This window comes from Chiloscyllium punctatum, chromosome 20, assembly GCF_047496795.1.
Source record: "Chiloscyllium punctatum isolate Juve2018m chromosome 20, sChiPun1.3, whole genome shotgun sequence".
Lineage (NCBI taxonomy): Eukaryota > Metazoa > Chordata > Chondrichthyes > Orectolobiformes > Hemiscylliidae > Chiloscyllium > Chiloscyllium punctatum.
The window spans coordinates 55,890,030-55,909,978 of NC_092758.1; the positions used below are offsets into that span (position 1 = coordinate 55,890,030).

The 19,949-nt window shown below is 40.9% G+C and overlaps 1 protein-coding gene across 3 annotated transcripts in view; it reads right to left on the reverse strand.

Annotated features, from left to right (window-relative positions):
* ergic1 (endoplasmic reticulum-golgi intermediate compartment 1) overlaps positions 1 to 19,949 on the reverse strand; it is a 134,708-nt gene that overhangs the window by 42,552 nt on the left and 72,207 nt on the right. For all 3 annotated transcript variants that reach the window (XR_011963503.1, XM_072590953.1, XM_072590951.1), the window contains exons 6-9: positions 16,101 to 16,205; positions 14,293 to 14,353; positions 8,263 to 8,363; positions 3,640 to 3,762 (exon numbers count right to left, since the gene is read on the reverse strand). Coding sequence is in view for 2 of the 3 variants with exons in the window: in XM_072590953.1 (XP_072447054.1) it covers positions 3,640 to 3,762; positions 8,263 to 8,363; positions 14,293 to 14,353; positions 16,101 to 16,205 (390 nt within the window). In the remaining variant the exon portion in view is untranslated. The remainder of the gene's footprint in view (positions 1 to 3,639; positions 3,763 to 8,262; positions 8,364 to 14,292; positions 14,354 to 16,100; positions 16,206 to 19,949) is intronic.

The window sequence follows — 19,949 nt, forward strand, 5'->3', positions numbered from 1 at the left end:
TAAATACCCCTGCTTAATTTAAAGCAACAACACAGAAAAGATTTATCCCATGCAGTAATCTGTGAAAATTCGAGAGGCCAAGAACTATTTAAAGTAAAAATTAACAACTTTATTTCTTAAAGTATAACAGAGAATAATTAACTAACAACTATTTACAACTCCTTCCTGTAAACTATCTTTTACCTTCCCCTCTAAAATACTAGTCTGATAAAACCCCCAATTAAGATTTACAAAACAAAACTTCTTATCTAAAAACCAGGCAGCTTTCAGTTTTCTCTTTATTCCTGTCTTCTTTTCTTCGTCTTGGAGATTCTGCTTCATAGATTACTGATCAATAAAGGTACCTTTAAAAGAGCTATTTTTCAGACAGTTTTTACATGCTGGTAGCCCGGCAGTTCTCTTCTCAACTGTTCAATTTTCCCCAGTCTTATACCCCCAAAGCAACAAATTGTGTCATTGGCTTTTAAGATGGTCAATATACTAAATTGAAACTGGATTGGAGTTAGCATATTTTTCGGAGTATACATTAAACTGATTGGCTTAATTCAAACCTGTTTTGTCATTCCCAGGCAACCAGCTAATCGAGTTGTTTGACCAAATGTTACATTATTTTGTTTTCAGAACACTTGGTTCTGTTGGATAGTTGTGTTGCTTTTAGCTCCCTTAAAAGGTATAGTACACCCACGTCTTCACAATTTCCCATGGCTAATCCATCTAACCGACATATCTTTGGGCAGTGGGAGGAAACAGAACACCCAGAGGAAACCAATGCAGACACAGAGAGAATTTGTAAACTCCACACAGACAGTCACCCAAGGGTGGAATCAAACCTGAGTCCCTAGTACTGTGAACCCTTCATTTCCTTTTTGTTGTGTCCCCTTCCCCATTAGCTGGTCTCATGGTCACAGTATTGATGCATGTTTGAGTGAGAGGCCAGTCAATAACCATCAGCTCAGCAAAGGGTCTGTACTTTTACAAGCAAAGCCATTTTTCATTACTTTGATTGACATCTGTAAGCAGTTATGATAAGTTGTCCTTTCTGTACTCGCTTTTGTCTCAATGTTTATTGGGACATGATTAAGAGGGGTGAAGTGCTGATGTTTCTGTTATTTTATTGGTTATTGAATTTTTAATGATTTGACTAATTGACACTTTCAAATGGTTGTGCAAAAAACAAGTTTCTTATTTAAGAATATTTCTGAACGGGTGTCTTTTTCCCCTCAGCAGTTCACCACTTGCTATTGTTATTACATGGGTCGTTAGTTATTGACATGGTGCACACCGGATGAATGAGCAAGGATGGGACATGAATTGGCATTGAGCAGACAAAGAAGGTGCAAGAGGACATGTGTGTGGCTGAGAGGATGGTATAAGCATTGACATGAAGGCCATGGGAAGTGGTTGGATGGGTCATGAGCAGCAAGTTTAGAGGGACAATTATTACAAATGGAACAAAGTCTCAGAGAATAGAAGCTGACCATTTAAACAGCCTGCCTCAGCCCTCATTCACCCTTCTGGCAATGGTTCTGTTTCCGAGGATCAGCTGGCTAGATGACATTCCACACATGTATTCCCAGAGCAAAAACTGTATGTACCCAGGTAGGTTAAACCATGGCATGTCTACAAAGCTATTAAATTCCCAATGCTTGCAACTCAGATTAGATTACTTACAGTGTGGAAACAGGCCCTTCGGCCCAACAAGTCCACACCGACCCGCCGAAGCGCAACCCACCCAGACCCATTCCCCTACATTTACCCCTTTCACCTTGCACTACGGGCAATTTAGCATGGCCAATCCATCTAACCTGCACATTTTTGGACTGTGGGAGGAAACCGGAGCACCCAGAGGAAACCCACGAAGACACAGGGAGAACGTGCAAACTCCACACAGAGTCGCCTGAGGCGGGAAATGAACCCGGGTCTCTGGCGCTGTGAGGCAGCAGTGCTAACCACTGTGCCACCGTGCCGCCCTATTAGATTACTTACAGTGTGGAAACAGGCCCTTCGGCCAAACAAGTCCACACCAACCCGCCAAAGCACAACCCACCCATACCCCTACATTTACCCCTTATCTAACACTAGGGGCAATTTAGCATGGCCAATTCACCTGACCTGCGCATCTTTGGACTGTGGGAGGAAACCGGAGCACCTGGAGGAAACCCACGCAGACACGGGGAGAACGTGCAAACTCCACATAGTCAGTCGCCTGAGGCGGGAATTGAACCCGGGTCTCCGGCGCTGTGAGACAGCAGTGCTAACCACTGAGCCACTGTGCCGCCCACTCTCAGTAGCAATATTCTAGTCTCAGGTATCAGAAATAATCACTGAAAGATATAGTTATAGCTTAGTTAGATGAGAGGTTAGGCCACTTTTTGAATATGGTGTTCAGTTCTGGTCTCCCTCCTATAGGAAAGATGTTGTTAAACTTGCAAGGGTGCAGAAAAGATTTAGAAGGATGTTGCCAGGGTTGGAGGATTTGAGCTATAGGGAGAGGCTGAACAAGCTGGAGCTATTTTCCCTGGAGAATCGGAGGCTCAGGGGTGACATGATGTGGGTTTAGAAAATCATGAGGGGCATAGACAGGGTAAATCAACAAGGTCTTTTCCTCAGGGTGTGGAAGTCCAAAAGCAGACAGCATAGGTTTAAGATGAGGAGGAAAATATTTAAAAGGGATCTAAGGAGCAACTTGTTCACATGTGGTGACAGCATGGAATGAGCAACCAGAGGAAGTGGTGGAACCTGGTAAAATTACAACATTCAAAGGGCACCTGTACATGAACATGAAAGCATTAGAAGATATGGGTCTGGATTAATTTTGCTATCTGGCCAGCATGGACAAATTGGACCAAAGGGTGTGTTTCTGTGCTGTACAACTCTATGACTCTAAGTAAAATTTTCACTAAACTCAGCATCTACATAAATACTGCAATGATTCTCCTGCAGTGAAGCAGGCTTCTGAGACAATACACTTCAAAATTTGAGATAGTATTTTGCTGAATATCAAGTGTATTGTTCAAACTCTTTTGACATGAAATGATTTAGCCAACAGAAAGATTTTTCTTCCATCACTCTCGGCAGGATTTAATTCCAAGACATGTTTATGAAAGGCAAACATTGAATGTACTGCACCAAAACTTCAAATTATTCAAGTATCAAAGTGCAAGATGCCAATTTTACAGAGTCTCTTGCTTGATTCTATTATCCACAATTCACTGTACCCAATGAGAAATCTGAAAATTTAGAATGGCTTTCTATGCAGCTTTGAAAACAAACTGTACTGGGGTAAAAGGATTCCAAAAACAATGAGTCAGTCAGTCATAAAGCTGGAGAAAAATCCATACTAAGAATCTTTGAGACATGGGAAATACCCATCTTTAAGTCCTTAAATGCTGCACTGGAAAACCACAAAGGTCATTAATAATTAACCCACAGAATAACCATTAGCACACTGGAAAATTTTGAAATATCCATACATAGTTCATTAATTTAAAAGTGCAATTAATCTCAAACACACACTATCAGAATGTTGACTTTAAACTTTGCCATAATTGCTTTTATATTATGTTACATACTTTGATTGATACTGTATGTTGTACTAACAAGCATTCATAGAATCATAATTAACAAATGTTTACTCACTGTTGTAATAAACCTGTATAATGGCTGTTGTCGTTCAATATATTTGACAGTGATTGGGCTAAGGTCATATCGGAACCAGATGGCAGGTATAATACGGCCCGTGTGACTATATGCCACATATTCCTGTAATGCACAATGACTAAGCATTAGTCAAATTTTGGCAAAGGCTATTGAAATTCAGTTCAATATTGCTGCATGGTAAAGATTCTCATTTTTATTTCAATTATTAGATATACAGAAGGGGCAAGGATATTCTTGAACTTATCTAGCAATTTATCACTTTGTACAAATTTCTCGATGGTGTGTCATATAAAATGAGTTACAAATACTGTTGTTGTTTTAGTCTATGTAAAGTACAGAACTAGAGTATGGTTCTAGCCCAAGTACCAATTTTGAGGAACTTCATGGAGGCTTCTCTTTGTGAGCACTGGCAAGTTATCTTACGCAAATATCCACTGCTCATCTCATTATGTTTGCACTGTCCTTGTGCTATTGCATACTCCCATGGACAGAACTAGTGGCCACATTTGGAATACTGCATGCATTTCTGGTCGCCCTACTGTGGAAAGGATATTATTAAACAAGAAAAAGTGCAGAAAAGATTTACTAGGATACTATTTGAACTGGAAAGTTTGTGTTGGATAGGCTGGGACTTTTTTCCTCAGAACGCAGGAGACTGAGGGGTGACCTTATAGATGTGTACAAAATCATGAGGGGGAGAAAGTGAGGACTGCAGATGCTGGAGATGAGAGTGTAGTGTTGGAAAAGCACATCAGGTCAGGCAGCATCCAAGGAGCAGGAGAATGTTTCGGGCATAAGTCCTTCATCAGAAAATCATGAGAGACATAGATAAGGTCGATAGCAGACAGCTTATCCCCACTGTAGGGGAAACTAGAGGACATAGGTTTAAAGTGAGAGGAGAGAGATACAAAAGGGTCCAAAGGGACATTTTTTAAAAGAGATTGGTGAGTGTCTGGAACTGGCTGTCAGAGTTAATGCAGGAAGTGAGTATAATTTTGTTATTTAAGAAACATTTAGACAGGTACATGGATGGGATAGATGGAGTATGGACTAAACCCAGGCAAATGGGACTAGTTTAAATTGTGAAAACTGGGCAGCATGGACTAGTTGGGCTGAAGGGCTTGTTTTCATGCTGTAGACTTCTATGACTCTGCCAGGACCATCCAGGATTTCTGCTGCCAGCACCTCACATAAAGCCCAACCATGCAGCAGGTTAATCACTGACCACAGAGTGGGATGGAATCATGAAAGAACAGCTTCTGAAGGAACATAGGTGGTATGGTGACACTTCAATGTAAATAGCAGAAACATTTGTAAATGAATAGCTACTCACATCAGCTGATTGATCAACTATCATTGGAACTGCAGTTACAAAAATTAAACTACACAGGCAACAAATTCTTATCACCATTCCATGTTAGAACCCAGCCTAAACTGAGAGCTCCTCTGTCCCTAACACCCAACATGTCATAACATCTTGTCATTGTTTATTGTGAGAGCATCATATGTTGAAAAGCCTTCAAGCTGTTACTTTTCGTATGTTCAATCAAGGAAACAAAAAAAAACAGAAAAAGAATCTGCATTTGTTTCTGGGAATAAACAGGCACTGATCGATTAAAAAAATCAATGCTATAAGAAAGGCAATGAGTGATGACTACACCCAAATATTATCTACTGGAACTGGGTGTCAATTCAGTCCAGTGACATTGTATCACTGTATCATGCAAAGGGTGATTGTCATCCTGCTCAATGTCTTCATTTTCCTTCTCAGAAGACCACTGCTGCTGCTCTCCCAGCTCTTCAGCATCTCCTCTTTGCTTGCTCTGGTTATCCAGAATGCAACACTCAAGGATCAAGCAGCACACTCTCTCTGCGATAGACTGAAAGGCTCCACCAAAGTGGTCCAAGCAGCATCAACTCATCTTTAGGAAGCATGCCACCTGCTCCATCATGGCCTTGGTGGAAGAATAAACTGCACTGTAACTTCCTCCAGCCTCAGTCAGGGGCTTGTGTAATGGAGTCAGCCACCATGGTCACAGAGGATAGCTTCCAGAGTAGCTGGTATAGACTTCTGGGACGTGGTACCAATGATCGCAGATTTCCATTCCATCAATGCACAATCTTTTCTGTTGATGAAGGCTGCTAAGTTATTTTATGGCACTCTTGCCATGGTATGCATAGAGTCCATAGTGCCCTTTGCCTGGGAGACAAAGCATTCTGCTTGGGCCAGAGCACTGCCCTCATCAACAAGATGACGATGCCATCTGGCACAAATAGCAGCAGTAACAGCCTTTGATACATCTGTAAATGGACAATTGAAAAATTCCATACAGGGCCCTCAAGGATTTTGGAAGCAGCTACTCGCATAAATATGTAGTGCAGCTGTCACCTTGGGAGCCACCTGGATAGCCACCCCCTTCAGGACACATTCCAGCAGATGGCACAATTCTGAGATAGCTGGCTCTTGAGGTTTCTGCTGGTTCCCAACTTGCTGGAGAATCTGCTCCTCTATTTCTCTGCACTTTTGTTGTATCAAAGCAACAGTAACGACAACTCAAGAGTAAGCTGACAGATACAGTTCAAGGCAGAGGAAATCAGTTCCACATCCTTGTGCAGTTTATGAGATCATGGAGTTTCTTTCCACTTGTAGTCAATAGCCCACTTTTAAAATCACTGTGATTATATCTGCTTCACAGAGATGTCGGTGATTAATCTGCAAAACCAATAAAGTGGTCAAGATTGCTTGTGGCCAGGACTTGCATCTCATATAATTGGACACTACAGATGTTTCACATGTCGGGTATTATGAATACAGGTACCTTTAATCTGTTTTGTGTAAGTGCCTAATTAATGTAATTGCCCTCAAAGGGCTGCACATTGTTCACAAGTTAATGTGCTCAGACGGATTTTAAAAGAACACTTACTCCACCCTCTCCATGTGTGGCAGCAGCCATTTGCCATTCCCATTGCGCACATACGATTCAGATGACAACAGACGGCAACCTGGTTGTTGCAAACGCAGCCTGTTAATCCAGAGGGCCTCAAACTTCACATGTCTTCCTTACAGTCCCTGTTGACCTCATTAACTCTCAGCTACCACACATCCTCACATCGTTGCCTCCCCACTCCTTTCCATCAAATCATGCCCTTCAATTCACCATTTGGCTGACACACATGCAGTGTACTTGCAGTATAAGCTGATAGTGCATGCTCTTGGGTGTTACACTGACATCGCACGGTATAGCAAGATTTCTATTCGCTTGACAACTATGACAAACTGCCTGGCTTGATTTATGCATTAAAAGGCAAGAAAATGCAAAAGTGCTATGAGCCTGTAAGTTCCGAATAAGGTATCAAAGAAAGACAAGGCAGAGATGCTGTGAGCATCCAAATCAGAGTTAATGCTAAGACAGAAAGCAGAGGCCGGAGATGCTCTGATACATGAAATAGGTCTCTGTCCTGCATATCAAGTGGCCTGGCATAACATTGCAATGTAAGGTCTTGGTGCACTCCAAAATGACTTAATGAAGTGGAGAACTGTATTCCAACTGGTGCCATGGAGATATGGTGAGGCAGGTGCATATCTGCTGGTTACCTCCATAGACGGGTGAATACAGGCACTCACAGCCCATAGAGCACAACCTGACATACTGCAGACTGCAGTCTAGGGAGGAGGCCTGGAGAAACAAATGGCAAGCTGGAACATTCAGGTACCTGCTTTGACTCTCATTTGGGGAATTTTTGTCATTCTCTCCATTCATGGGACAATCAGAAACCGTATATAAACAAGGCAAGATTTGCCAATGATGAGACAAAAAAATCTTTCACTGCTAAACAAGATTATCATTTTGCCATTCAAACTTTAGATGGAAAAAACAAATCAGATTTTAATTTCTTGAAGTCAAGAAATTATTTTTCTTAACTCAAAATATTTTCTCAACTAACTCGCTGTTACTCATGTTGCTCAGTGGCTAGAAAAATTCAGCCGTTGTGTCATTGCTTTACGTCTTGCTCACATTGGGATAAGTTGCAAGAAAAGCAATGCAATGGTAAAGCAACATTATTCTGCATTAGTGGAGAATACTAATTGGTGGGCGAGTAGACTCTAATTGCTAGGTTAGTGTGAAATTGCATGAACAATTTGTAGGCACATGCAGCAACCCTCTTGTGCACAGCACAGTCCTGTCATGCACAAAAATCTGGTTTTGTGGGAGGGTGAAGAGAATTCTCTGATTATGTTATAGAAGCTTAAATGTCAAGCTGAACCTTAGACAGGATATTAAAGCTAAGATATAATATGTCTTCAAGATCAGACCTCTCACTTTCAGCTCTATTATTCTGGACGTAAGCCTAGTTAATTACTTTCAAGTCCCAAGATGTACAAATAAACATCACTTTGTATGAAAAACAGACTGGTTATGTAAAATGGAAATTTTAATGAGAAAAGAAAGTAGAATATGGGGGATAGAACAATAATAAAGGATGTAACTTGATTTGACAGCCCTCTTGTGAGCAGTTTTTATTCTGCATCAATTTTAATTAAAGTTGAATGGGAGCACATGCTTCTTTCATAAAATCACAATTATAACTCCGTCACCGTACCTTTTGTGCCACTGTGTACTGATAGGAAAAGCGTTGCTTTTCCTTTAAATCTTCATATACTGTGGGAACGATCTTCAGTACATAGTCATGTGATGCTAGAGCTGTGCAAAATAAATGAAATTCAAACAGTTACAATGCAACATATCAAAGACTTTTCAACTCGAATCCTTGTACACCAGCTTGGCTAGGACTATGTCTGGAGTATAGGGTGAGGTTTTGCTCTCCTTATCAGAGCAAAGATTTTATGGCCACAGAAGGAGTACAACAAGGTTCTCACCCAGTCTTGTTCCCAGGACGGCAGGACTGTCTTATGAAGAGAGATTAGATTCAAACTGGGCCATAATCCCTCAAATTTTGAAGAATGACCGGTGATCACATTGAAACTTACAAAATACTCAAACTGGGTAAAAGGGAAGATGCAACTAAGACATTTCTCCTGGTGCGGGGATTCGAAACCAAGAGACATAATTTTTTTTTAAAAAAGGCCATACCCCTTAGATTGGAGATGGGGAGAAATTAATTTACTCAGAGGGTTCCCAACCTTTGGAATTCTCTACCACACTGGGATGTGGAGGCTCAATCTTTGAGTATGTTTAAGATAGGGATTGATAGATTTCTAATTACCAGTGGTGTTCAGGGTTATGGGAATGGGGTCAATAAGACATTGAAGTGTTCAATCAACCATGATCATGTTAAATAGGTCAAACTCAACAGGCTCAATTGCCTACTTCCATTCCCATTTTTCAATCGTTTAAAATCATTATATGTAGATAATATACAAGCTATTCATAGTGCAAAAACAATTAACTAAACCTCTGATTCCAGATGTGAATCAAATTGTGGCCCTTATTTTGGGTTTTGCAACTTATTATTTAAAAAGGTAATTGAGAGTTTGAGTTGTTTGTTCAAGAGATGAGGAATAGCAATCTCCAAGTAAATGATCATCATTAGCACATGACATTCCAACAAATCTTTCAGTTTTGTGAAAACAACAAAATACAATTTAAGTGCACAGGTAATAGTCTATTTTCTTAGTTTACCTTCTTGTGACTGTCACACCCGAACAGTCAATGTCATTTCATCGAAATAGTATGAGTGACTCCCAGATTGGTTACACCAATAATGACATAATGATCAATCAGCGGACTTCATCTTCAATTGTTTGTGCATAAAACTATTTGGAAAACTGAATCACTACTCTCTCAATTAGGACACATGCTAATTCATTGAAAATACAATTTTGAACATCTGTATTTAGTAGCCCAGTGGCATGAACTATTCATCAACAGTATACTGACTGTTTGATTTATTTATTGTCACGCATATAGAATTACAGTGAAAAGCTTTCTTTACAAACAGTACAGGTACATCACAGTACGCAAGGATGTACAGAACAAAAGATTTAGATGGAGACATACAGGTAACATTGCACAGGCCACACAAGAGGGATCAACTTCAGCAAGATCAGCATTATTTGAGGCTAGAGAGTCCATTCAATGGCTTAATAACGGCCAGGAAGAAGCGGTTTCTTGAACCTACTGGTGCATATGTTCAGGCTTCTGTATCTGGAGTCTAACAGAAGAGGCTATAGGAGATCATTACCAGGGTGCAAAGTGTCTTCGATGATATTGGCAGCCTTGCTATGGCATGAAGCCGTGTAAATGGAGACCATGGATGGAAGGTTGGGTTCCATGATGGCCTGGGCTGCGCAGACCACCCTCTGTTGTTTCCTATTATCCTGGGCAGTGCAGTTGCCACACCAGGCCGTTATGTACCCGGACAGTGTGCTTTCAATTGTGCATCTGTGGAAGTTGGTGAGATTCCTTATGGATGTGGCAAATTTCCTGAGCCGCCTGAGGAAGGAGAGGCATTGTTGTGTATTCTTGACCATTGCATCCACATGGGAAATCCAGGACAGGTTGACAGTTATCATCTTTTCAAGGAACTTGACACTCTCTACCCTCTCGACCTCAGTTCTGTTGATGTAGATGGGGATGTTCTCCTCCTTTACTAATAAAGTCAAAGATCAGTTCTTTAGTTTTGCTGACGTCAAGAGAGAGTTTGTTCCCATTGCACCATTTCACCAAACCCTCAATCTCCCTTCTGTATTTTAAGCTCGCCGTTATTAGATATCTGTCCTTCTATGGTGGTGTCGTCAACAGACTTGTAGCCATATGTGCAGTATCACGACAGCTATGGGCAATGTGGGCCAGCCAGACACATTTGGCAGATTTTCATCATTGCAAACTAACCATACCCTGCAACTTGTTAATCAGCCAGTGGGACCATCAACAAAATATTTGAAATACCTGCACAGATGGCTTAATTTCTGGTCCAACTAGACTTTTCAAGTCTATTAAATCACAATTTGATTTACACATACTGGCTATCAGGTGAAATTGGAGAAGTGCATGGTTTGAATGTGCTACCTTCGGGAAACTGAACAACTCATACCAGGAGGGGGAGAAAATGCTAACGTTCTGTTTCTACCTATGGGAAACAAGTTCACTGTCAGCTTATAGGGATCAGGAGTACGAATAGGCCTTTCAACCCCTCAGGCCTACTCTGGCAGTTGATAATATCATAGCTGACCCAATTGTGGCCTCAACTATGATTATTGCACATTCCTACCTACCCCTGATAGATTCTTGATGAACAAGATTATATAGCTCTGACCCAGCTTCCACGAATCTCTGAGAAAGAGAGCTCCAAAGCCTCACAGTCCTCTTAGAGAAAAATAATTCTTCCTTATCATAGTCTTAAAAGTAAAAAAAAGTCATGTGTTCTTTTTGCTAACACAGAGAAGTCTATGGCTCTGCAAGAATCAGCTATGAAAAAGAATAATGAGGATAGATGTAAGCCTAGGGATCTGTTTAAAGGATGGGAGAGGTGCAGAGGAAAAAGGAGGAATTGAAAAGGATTAAAATGAGACAAAAATAATCTGAGATATTTGTAGCGATGACTGTATTCAATCGACAGTGTTTACAGGCAGGTGCAACCATCTGAAAGCATTCATAAATATAGACAGCCTTAATTAAATGCAGCCATTTCAGAACAGCCAGGCTGGGATCAAAATAGAAAATGGCTCAGTATATATTCATGTATCCTCAGCAAGTCCGGTGGCATCTGTGAGAAGAGAAATAACATTAAAGCCTGAGATCAAACTGATTTCTTCCTATTATAGCTATTATATTCCTCCTGTCCAGTTAATTCTGGCCAATATCCAAGACTCTTCCAGTGTACTCCACCACAATAGCAGCCTCCAGGCCATAATCACTGCTTTTTCACCATGATCATCCCACTGGGTCAGCACAAGAATTCTGCAATTCTTCCTTGAACAGAGGTCCGCCCAGTCCCCATCCCTCCTCTGGCTAAGCTGGTTTACTAGACTGATACCTGGAATGAGTGGAGAGATGGCTCTTAGGTTGGACAGACCGTGTCTTTTCCCCCCATTGGAATTTAGAAGAGTGAAGGGGGACTTGTTTGAATATCCTGAAATGGTCTTGACAAGGCAGATGTGGAAAGGATGCTTCCTTTTGTGGATGAGAACCAGGGGCACTGCTTTAAAATGATGTCTTGCCCTTTGCTGACAGAGATTAGGAGAAATGTTTTCTCTCAGGTGGATGCATGAGTTCCAAACTCTGCCTCAGAAGGCAGTGGAGGCAGAATCATTAAATATTTTTAAGACAGACGTGTATAGATTCTGGTTAGACAGATATAGATGGCAATGTGGAATTCAAAAACACGAACAGATTAGCCATGATCTTACTGAATAGTGCAGCAGATTCAGGAACTGAATGATTTACCTTCTGCTCCCAATTCCTATGGTCATAGTGGACAACTTCTCCGATGATTCTTCCCACTTTGTCCAAGTAAAAAGTGGCAGCCTTGTGAACGCATTTGGGTACTAAGTCTGCATGCTGGTTTGAGTGACACATGGAGCATCTTTGGTCCAGACCAACTCAGGCTCTTTCTCCAGTACACTCACAACTGGATCACAATAATATCCTGCTCTCATCCTAAAATGGGAAAATTGCAGCCCTTTGATTTCAATTTCCAGCCTACCATTATATTCACATGGTCCAACTCAGACTTTTCCCTTCCCTTCCTTGATGTCTTGTCACTATTTCTGGGTGACAGACGATCAACCAATATAAGATGTATTAGCCAAATAACCTCCACAGCTACATTGAATGTACTCCCTCCTATCTCATTTTTGATAAATCATTCCATGCCATTCTCCCATTTTCTCCATTTGCCTCATCTGCTCTGGTATCGTCACTTTCCTGGGCACATGATGGTTCAGTGAATCTGGGGTCAATTCCACTGAATGTCTGTGTGGAGTATGCACATTCTCCCCGTGTCTGCGTGGGTTTTCTCCGGGTGCTCCAGTTTCCTCCCACAGTCCAAAGATGTGCAGGCTAGGCTGATTGGCCATGCTAAATTGCCTCATTGTGTCCATGATTATGCAGGTTGAGTGGATTAGCCATGGTAAATATATGGTAATGGGGATAGGATAGGGCAGCTGGGTCTGGATTCAATGTTCTTCAGAGGGCCAGTGTGAAGACTCAATGGGTTAAAAGGCTTCTTTTCACAATCTACAGATTTTAATGATTCAAAACAGTGCATCTCATGTTGTTTTACCTCAATTAAGGATTTTCCCCATCCCACAACTTAAGTCCTTCACCCTCAAACACAATGGTTAACAGGGCCTTCCAGTGTACACATCCATTGCATTTATCGCACTTCTCCTCAAACCACATCTCATCTCTCTCTGAAATATATCAGGGATCCCTTTATCCACACCTTCTATCTGCCAAACTTCACATTCAATGGATCTTTCGCCATTACTTCTGCCACTTTTAACATGATCGCACTAAAAAAAACACATCTACCCCTTTCCCCCTATTCAGTATTCTAAACAGATAGTTTGCTCACCACACCCCAAGCCATTCCTTAAGACCACCAACACCCCTTTCCATATTTCAAGATGGAATACCTCTTATTTCTTTCCTCAACCAGGCACCAACATGCATTCCAAATGAAAGAGCAATTTACTTGCACTTCTGTCAATGTAATATCCTTCATTTGCTGTTTACAATGTGGCCTCCTCTGGAAAGACGAGATCAAATCCAGATGAGGGAAATCGCTGTACAGAACACATCCACTCAATCTACAGTGTCAACTCAGTGTTCTGGTCATCACTCATTTTGTCTGCTACATTCATTCTTTAACCTCTCTGGCATTAGCCTTCAACACAGTTCCAATGAAGCTCAATATAAGGATGAGGAACAATACCACATCTATCACTTAGGCACTTTACAGACTTACAGACTTAACACTCTCCTCAATAATTTCAATTCAAAAAGGCTGCTGCCATTTTCTAAGACAACAGCTAGTAATGATTCGATTCTTCCCAAGTACATCTCCTCTTAGAAAGAAAGTTTGCCAAATGTGACCTGAGACATCAGTTCTTATTCTTGTTAAATACGGAACCAGCAACTATTTTAAATATAAATGACAACACAGCTAACCAGACTGTTTAAAATATTGTTCATCCTGTTATCACTTGTCGGTAATGGCTGGATTTTATATTTGATGGAATCAAAAATGTACAGGTATTTGCAGATTTTGTTTCAATATTCTCTCCTCTAATGGGCAGTTGGCTACTTTCAGTTGTCTTTCCAGAATAAAATTAGGTGCTGTACGGAAACAGCAAACCTATTGACTGGCCTGGAACAGAGGAATAGTTTCTCGACAATTTTTAATCCTGATTTCCAGCCTCTTTTAATGAATGACAGACACACAGCACTGTTTATAGGAGCAAGGGACTTCAACTGAAATTTCCATACAATTCAAAACTCACATTTCAATTATATTTCAAATCGCCTTGTAAACGAGACCACAACCCCATTATTCTTTTAAATGTAATTTCCTCATCGTAGTTTCCATTCAATAAAATGTATAATAAAAGTGATAATCAAACATTTAAACAGAATCTGTAAAAGTCAAATCATGGAAGGTACTTACCATTTGAACTAAGTTTATCTGTTCCAGCTAAGGCATTAAAAGCACCTTGAACATTTCTAACCTAAAGAAATTAAAAAAGATTAACTTTCAAATAATTTAGGCTTGGCTTCAGAAATCATTTCTTCACATTTAATATAACATATTTACCTTGAGTAACTGACAGTGCACAGGATATTATTCTCCTTTAATCAAGTCATTATAACAGACTGCAAATATCATGGAACAGAACAATAGAATTCCTACAGTGTCAAAGCAGGCCATTCGGCCCATCACATCCACACCAACACGCCAAAGAGCAGCTTACTCAGACCCACCCCATCCCAGTAATGCTGTATTTCCTACAGCTAATCCATCTAACCTGCATATCCCTGAACACTAGGGGCAATTTAGCACGGCCAATCTATCTAATCTATACATCTTTGGACTGTGGGAGGAAATCAGAGCACCTGGAGGAAACCCATGCAGACAGAGGGAGAATGGATGACTATCTGTCTGGTGCCTGGTGCTGCGAGGCCGCAGTGCTAACCACTAAGTCACCATGCCGCTCACAGGCAAATAGTGATGGTGAGGGGAGCTATGGGGAGGGATGGTTCATATGGAAGAGTGGTAGAATTTGGTTGAGAGTAGGAGTCTTAAGTGGACAATTATTCCAAGCACAGCAAGAAGTCAGCTCCAATCTGCCAACTTCCAGATGTTACTGAGGTGAGGTGAAGAGCAGAGGGCCAATGCATTAGAGGGGACCAGTTGGCATTTGAAATTTGGGAAAACGGGAAGCCCCCGATTTCAGGGTTCTCTGTGTCCAACTAGGTTCATTTGCAGGACTGGTCAAACTTTCTAGGCTTCAGTATATGGAGCAACCACAGCAAGGTTGTGGGAGTCTGAGAGAGAAACAAATATCTTCTGAACACTCGGAGTATCAGATAGGGCTGCACTGTTCTCTCCTTCCCTCCCTATCAGACACTTTGCTCCGTTCACCATCCCTTGTTGGTTAGGAGCTTGAACTTACCCCATCACTGAACTTGGAGGAAAGAATCTGAACCAGGGTTCAGACTCTGCTCCAGAAATAGACTCAAGGATCAGGCTTCCCCATTAATTATGTTACAATTAATGGCACAGCTCCTTCCATTTCTCTCCTTTCTGGTTTAACAACTTTAAATTACGTTCCTTGTAATTTCTTCCAAATTGTAACACCTTGCACATAAATGGATTTCATCCACCACAGGGAACAATATCCACCAGCAATGTCTGAAGTATTAAACATGACATTGTGTTTAACCCTATGCAAAGGAAAAATATTGAACAGACAAGATGGCAGTTACAATAATTTTATTATGTAGTTTGTTCCTGTCCGAGATCATTTTATTTCAGCCAGAATAATCTAAAGTGAAACAAAGGTCTGTGAAGAATTGAGGTACAAAAAAAAAAATGTTGAGAAAAATATATCATAGGAAGTTTAAAAAGTTATAAAATCAAGGTGGCTGACTTATTCATATTAAGAAGCCTAACATGTCCAATTTGATAAGTTATAAAAAAGCAAGTTGTTCAGATTGAATGACAGGAATGTGATCATAACTGCCTTGAGAAAAGATACACAAATGATTCAAATTTATCATCTATCAGCAAAGTACGAGCGCTGAAATATTACAAAACCAGACATCCGAGTTTCAGACTTTTAAAAAAAAATCAAGAGCTACTAAACATCATTTATACTGACAATTAAATATGATGAAAGAGGAACACTCTCGTTGGGCAGGGTTTTAATCAGGCTTTGAGAATTGCATTGATTTGAAGGGAGAAGAATTACTCACCTCTATTATTTCACCAAATGTCAGCTTGTTAATCACATGAGTCATGTCTGGATTATCTGGTTGTGCGGTGGCACTGTGTGTGGATACATGGAAATTGCCTGGAACCTATTAAAGACATATTTATTGGCTTAGCCAAGTACAAATTAACCCTCGACTTCCACCTAATGCCCAAATGAAAATAAATAATTGGACAGAAATACAGAATGCTTAACACAAGGGTGGAGTGGAGAGTAGAAAATGTCATATTTAAATCCTAGTAAAGGTTTTGGTTTAGATTTCATGGTTAACACCAAAGAAACAGCACTTGCCACTGAAATATCAGACAGCTGCTCATAACAGACAGAACGATAGATTATTTTGATATGTTATAGCTTCAACATTCATTAACCTCTGAAGAATGAAACTCCAACATAAAATCAAATTTTCAAAAATCAGACAGACTCTCCAAAAATACTTGTCAATTAAAGAAGTATTTGCTCCTGTATGCACATGAGTCCTAACATCTTAATTACAGCGACTGAGCAAGTCACCCAAAACTTATGCCATTGCTCATCTTCCCCAGAACGTAGCTGAGACTGGTTTTTTTAAATTAAGTCAAGACAGCGTTAGATTTTTGATAGACATGAGAGTCAAAAGTTGTAGGGTGCAGTCAAGAAGGTAGAGCAGAGTCCACAACCAGATCAGCCATGATTTGATTGAATGGTGGACTAGGGTCAAAGGACGAATGTTCCTGTTCCTCAGATGCTGCCTGACTTTCTGTGCTTTTCCAGCACCACTCTGATCTAAACTCTGGTTTCCAGCATCTGCAGTCCTCACGTTTGCCTCAAAGGACAAATGGCCTACTTCTGCTCCTAAGTCCTATGTTACAGTGCAAATCAAACAGCAAGAATTCCTACAATGCACTCGATAGAGACCAAGTTATCCCCAACAACAACTTCCATATGTCCAAGCATGTATGCAGACATCAGAAAACCATAACACCATATGATGTAGAAACAGGAGTAGCCATTCAGCCCATTAAATCTGTTCCACACACAATAAAGTCATGGCTGATTTGACAATCCTCAACTCCACTTATTTGCATTTTCCCTGTAACACTTCATTCTCTTACTGATTAAAGATTTCTATCTCAGCCTTTATTATATTTCCATGAGCTAGCCTCAACAGCCCTCAGTGCCAAAGAATTCCACAGATTCACTACCCTCAGAGAAGAAATCCTCTTCTCTGTTTAAATATGCAAGTCTTATTCTGAAGGCCTCTGGACTTAGACTCTCCCAGATGGGGTAACATTGCTGCATCTACCCAGTCAAGTCCCCTTAGAATCCTGTGTTTCAATAAAGTTGCCTCTCATTCTAAACTCCAACCTGTACAAGCATAGAATTACCTGATAATATCAGGGAACACTGCTGGCCCTACCGTCATCATTAACTCAAAACCTGGGATGTTCTACTTCAGACAACTTTTAATCAAACTAAATCATTTTAAATCAAAAAAAGATTATATAGTATGTTTCAACTTTCATTGAAATTTCTCATTAATATACTAATATTCAAAATAAAATTAAGTAAAAGCATAAATCAAAAATGCTGTTAGAAACACAAAATACAGAGTTTCAGGACTCAAGGTGATTTAGCAGTTTGGATCAGAAATTGGCTGGCTGAAAGAACACAGAGCGTGGTGGCTGATGGGAAATGTTCATCCTGGAGCTCAGTTACCAATGGTGTGCCGCAAGGATTGGTTTGGGGCGACTGCTGTTTGCCATTTTTATAATGGATCTGGATGTGGGCGTAAAAGGATTGGTTAGTAATTTTGCAGGTGACACTAAGGTAGGCACAGTTGTGGATAATGAAAAAGGATGTTGTGGGTTACAGAGGGACATAGATAATATGCAGAGCTGGACTGAGAAATGGCAAATGGAGTTTAATGCAGAAAAGTGTGAGGTAGTTCACTTCGCAAGAAGTAAGTGTAGATGAACAAAGAGATCTTGGTGTCCAGGTGCATAAATCCCTGAAAGTTGCCACCCAGGTTGATAGGGCTGTTAAGGCAGCATTCATATGGTGTGTTGGCATTTATTGGTAGGGGGATTGGGCTTTGGAGCCATGAGGTCATGCTTCAGCTGTACAAGACACTGGTAAGGCCGCACCTGGAGTATTGCATACAGTTTTGATCACCTCATTATAGGAAGGATGTGGAAGCATTGAAAAGGATTCAGAGGAGACTTACTAGAATGCTGCTTGGTAAGGAAGGAAGGTCTTATGAGAAAAGGCAGAGGAAACTGAGGCTATTTCCATTGGAGAGAAGAAGATTGAGAGGCGACTTAATCAAGATGTATAAGATAAATCAGAGGATTAGATAGGGTGGACAGTGAGAGCCTTTTTCCTCAGAAGGTGAAGGCTAACACAAGGGGACAATGGACTAAGAACTTCAGTAAGACATTCAACAAGGTTTCCCATGAGAGACTGGTTAGCAAGGTTAGATCTCATGGAATACAAGGAGAACTAGCCATTTGGATACAGAACTGGCTCAAAGGTAGAAGACAGATGGTGGTGGTGGAGGGTTGCCTTTCAGACTGGAGGCCTATGACCAGCAGTGTGCCACAAGGATCGGTGCTGGATCCACTGTTTTTCGTCATTTACATAAATGATTTGGATGTAAACATAGGATGTATAGTTAGTAAGTTCCAGATGACACCAAAATTGGAGATGTAGTGGACAGCGAAGGTAGTTACCTCAGGGCACAATGGGATCTTGACCAGATGGGCCAATGGGCTGAGGAGTGGCAGATGCAGTTTAATTTAGATAAGTGTGAGGTGCCGCATTTTGGAAAGGCAAATCAGAGCAGGACTTATAAACTTAATGGTAAGGTCCTGGGGAGTATTCCTGAACAAAGAGACCTTGGAGTGCAGGTTCATAGTTCCTTATAAGTGGAGTCGCAGGTAGATAGGATAGTGAAGGCGGCATTGGTATGCTTTCCTTTATTGGTCAGAGCATGGAGTATATGCGTTGGGAAGTCATGTTGTGGCTATATAGGACATTGGTTAGGCCACTTTGGAATAGTGTGCACAATTCTGGTCTCCCTCCTATTGGAAGAATGTTATGAAACTTGAAAGAGTTCAGGAAAGATTTAGAAAGATGTTGCCAGGTTTGGAGGGTTTGAGCTATCGAGAGAGGCTGAACAGGCTGGGGCTGTTTTCCGTGTAGCATCAGAGGCTGAGGGTGACCTTATAGAGGGGTTTACAAAATCATGAGGGGCATAGATAGGGTAAATAGGCAAAGCCTTTTCCCTGGGATGGGGGAGTCCAAAGCTAGAGGGCATAGCTTTAGGATTAGATGGGATAAATTTAAAAGGGACCTAAGAGGCAACTTTTTCTATGTAGAGGGTGGTGTGTGTTTGGAATGAGCCGCCAGAGGAAGTGGTGGAGGCTGGTACAATTACGACAGGATGGCAACCTTTAAATGGTGAGCCACAAAAATCAGTGCTAAGGCCACAATTATTTACAATATATATTACTGACTTGGATAAGGAAAGTGAATATACTATAGCTAAGCTTGCAGATGGCACAAACATAGGTGGAAAGGCAAGTGGCAGGGATGACAGAGTTTGCAGAGGTTAAGTGAGTGGGCAAAAGACATGGCAGATGGAACACACAGAGGAAACATGAGATTCTGCGCTTTGGCAGGAAAAATAAAGAAACTTCATGTTAATTGAATACAGAAAGACTGCTGACAGCTGCAGAACAGAGGGATTTGGGAGTCCTGGTGCGTGAAAAGCTAGCATCCACATTCGACAGGTAACGGACAAGGTAAATGGAATGTTGGCCTTTATTTCAAAGGGAATGGAGTATAAAAG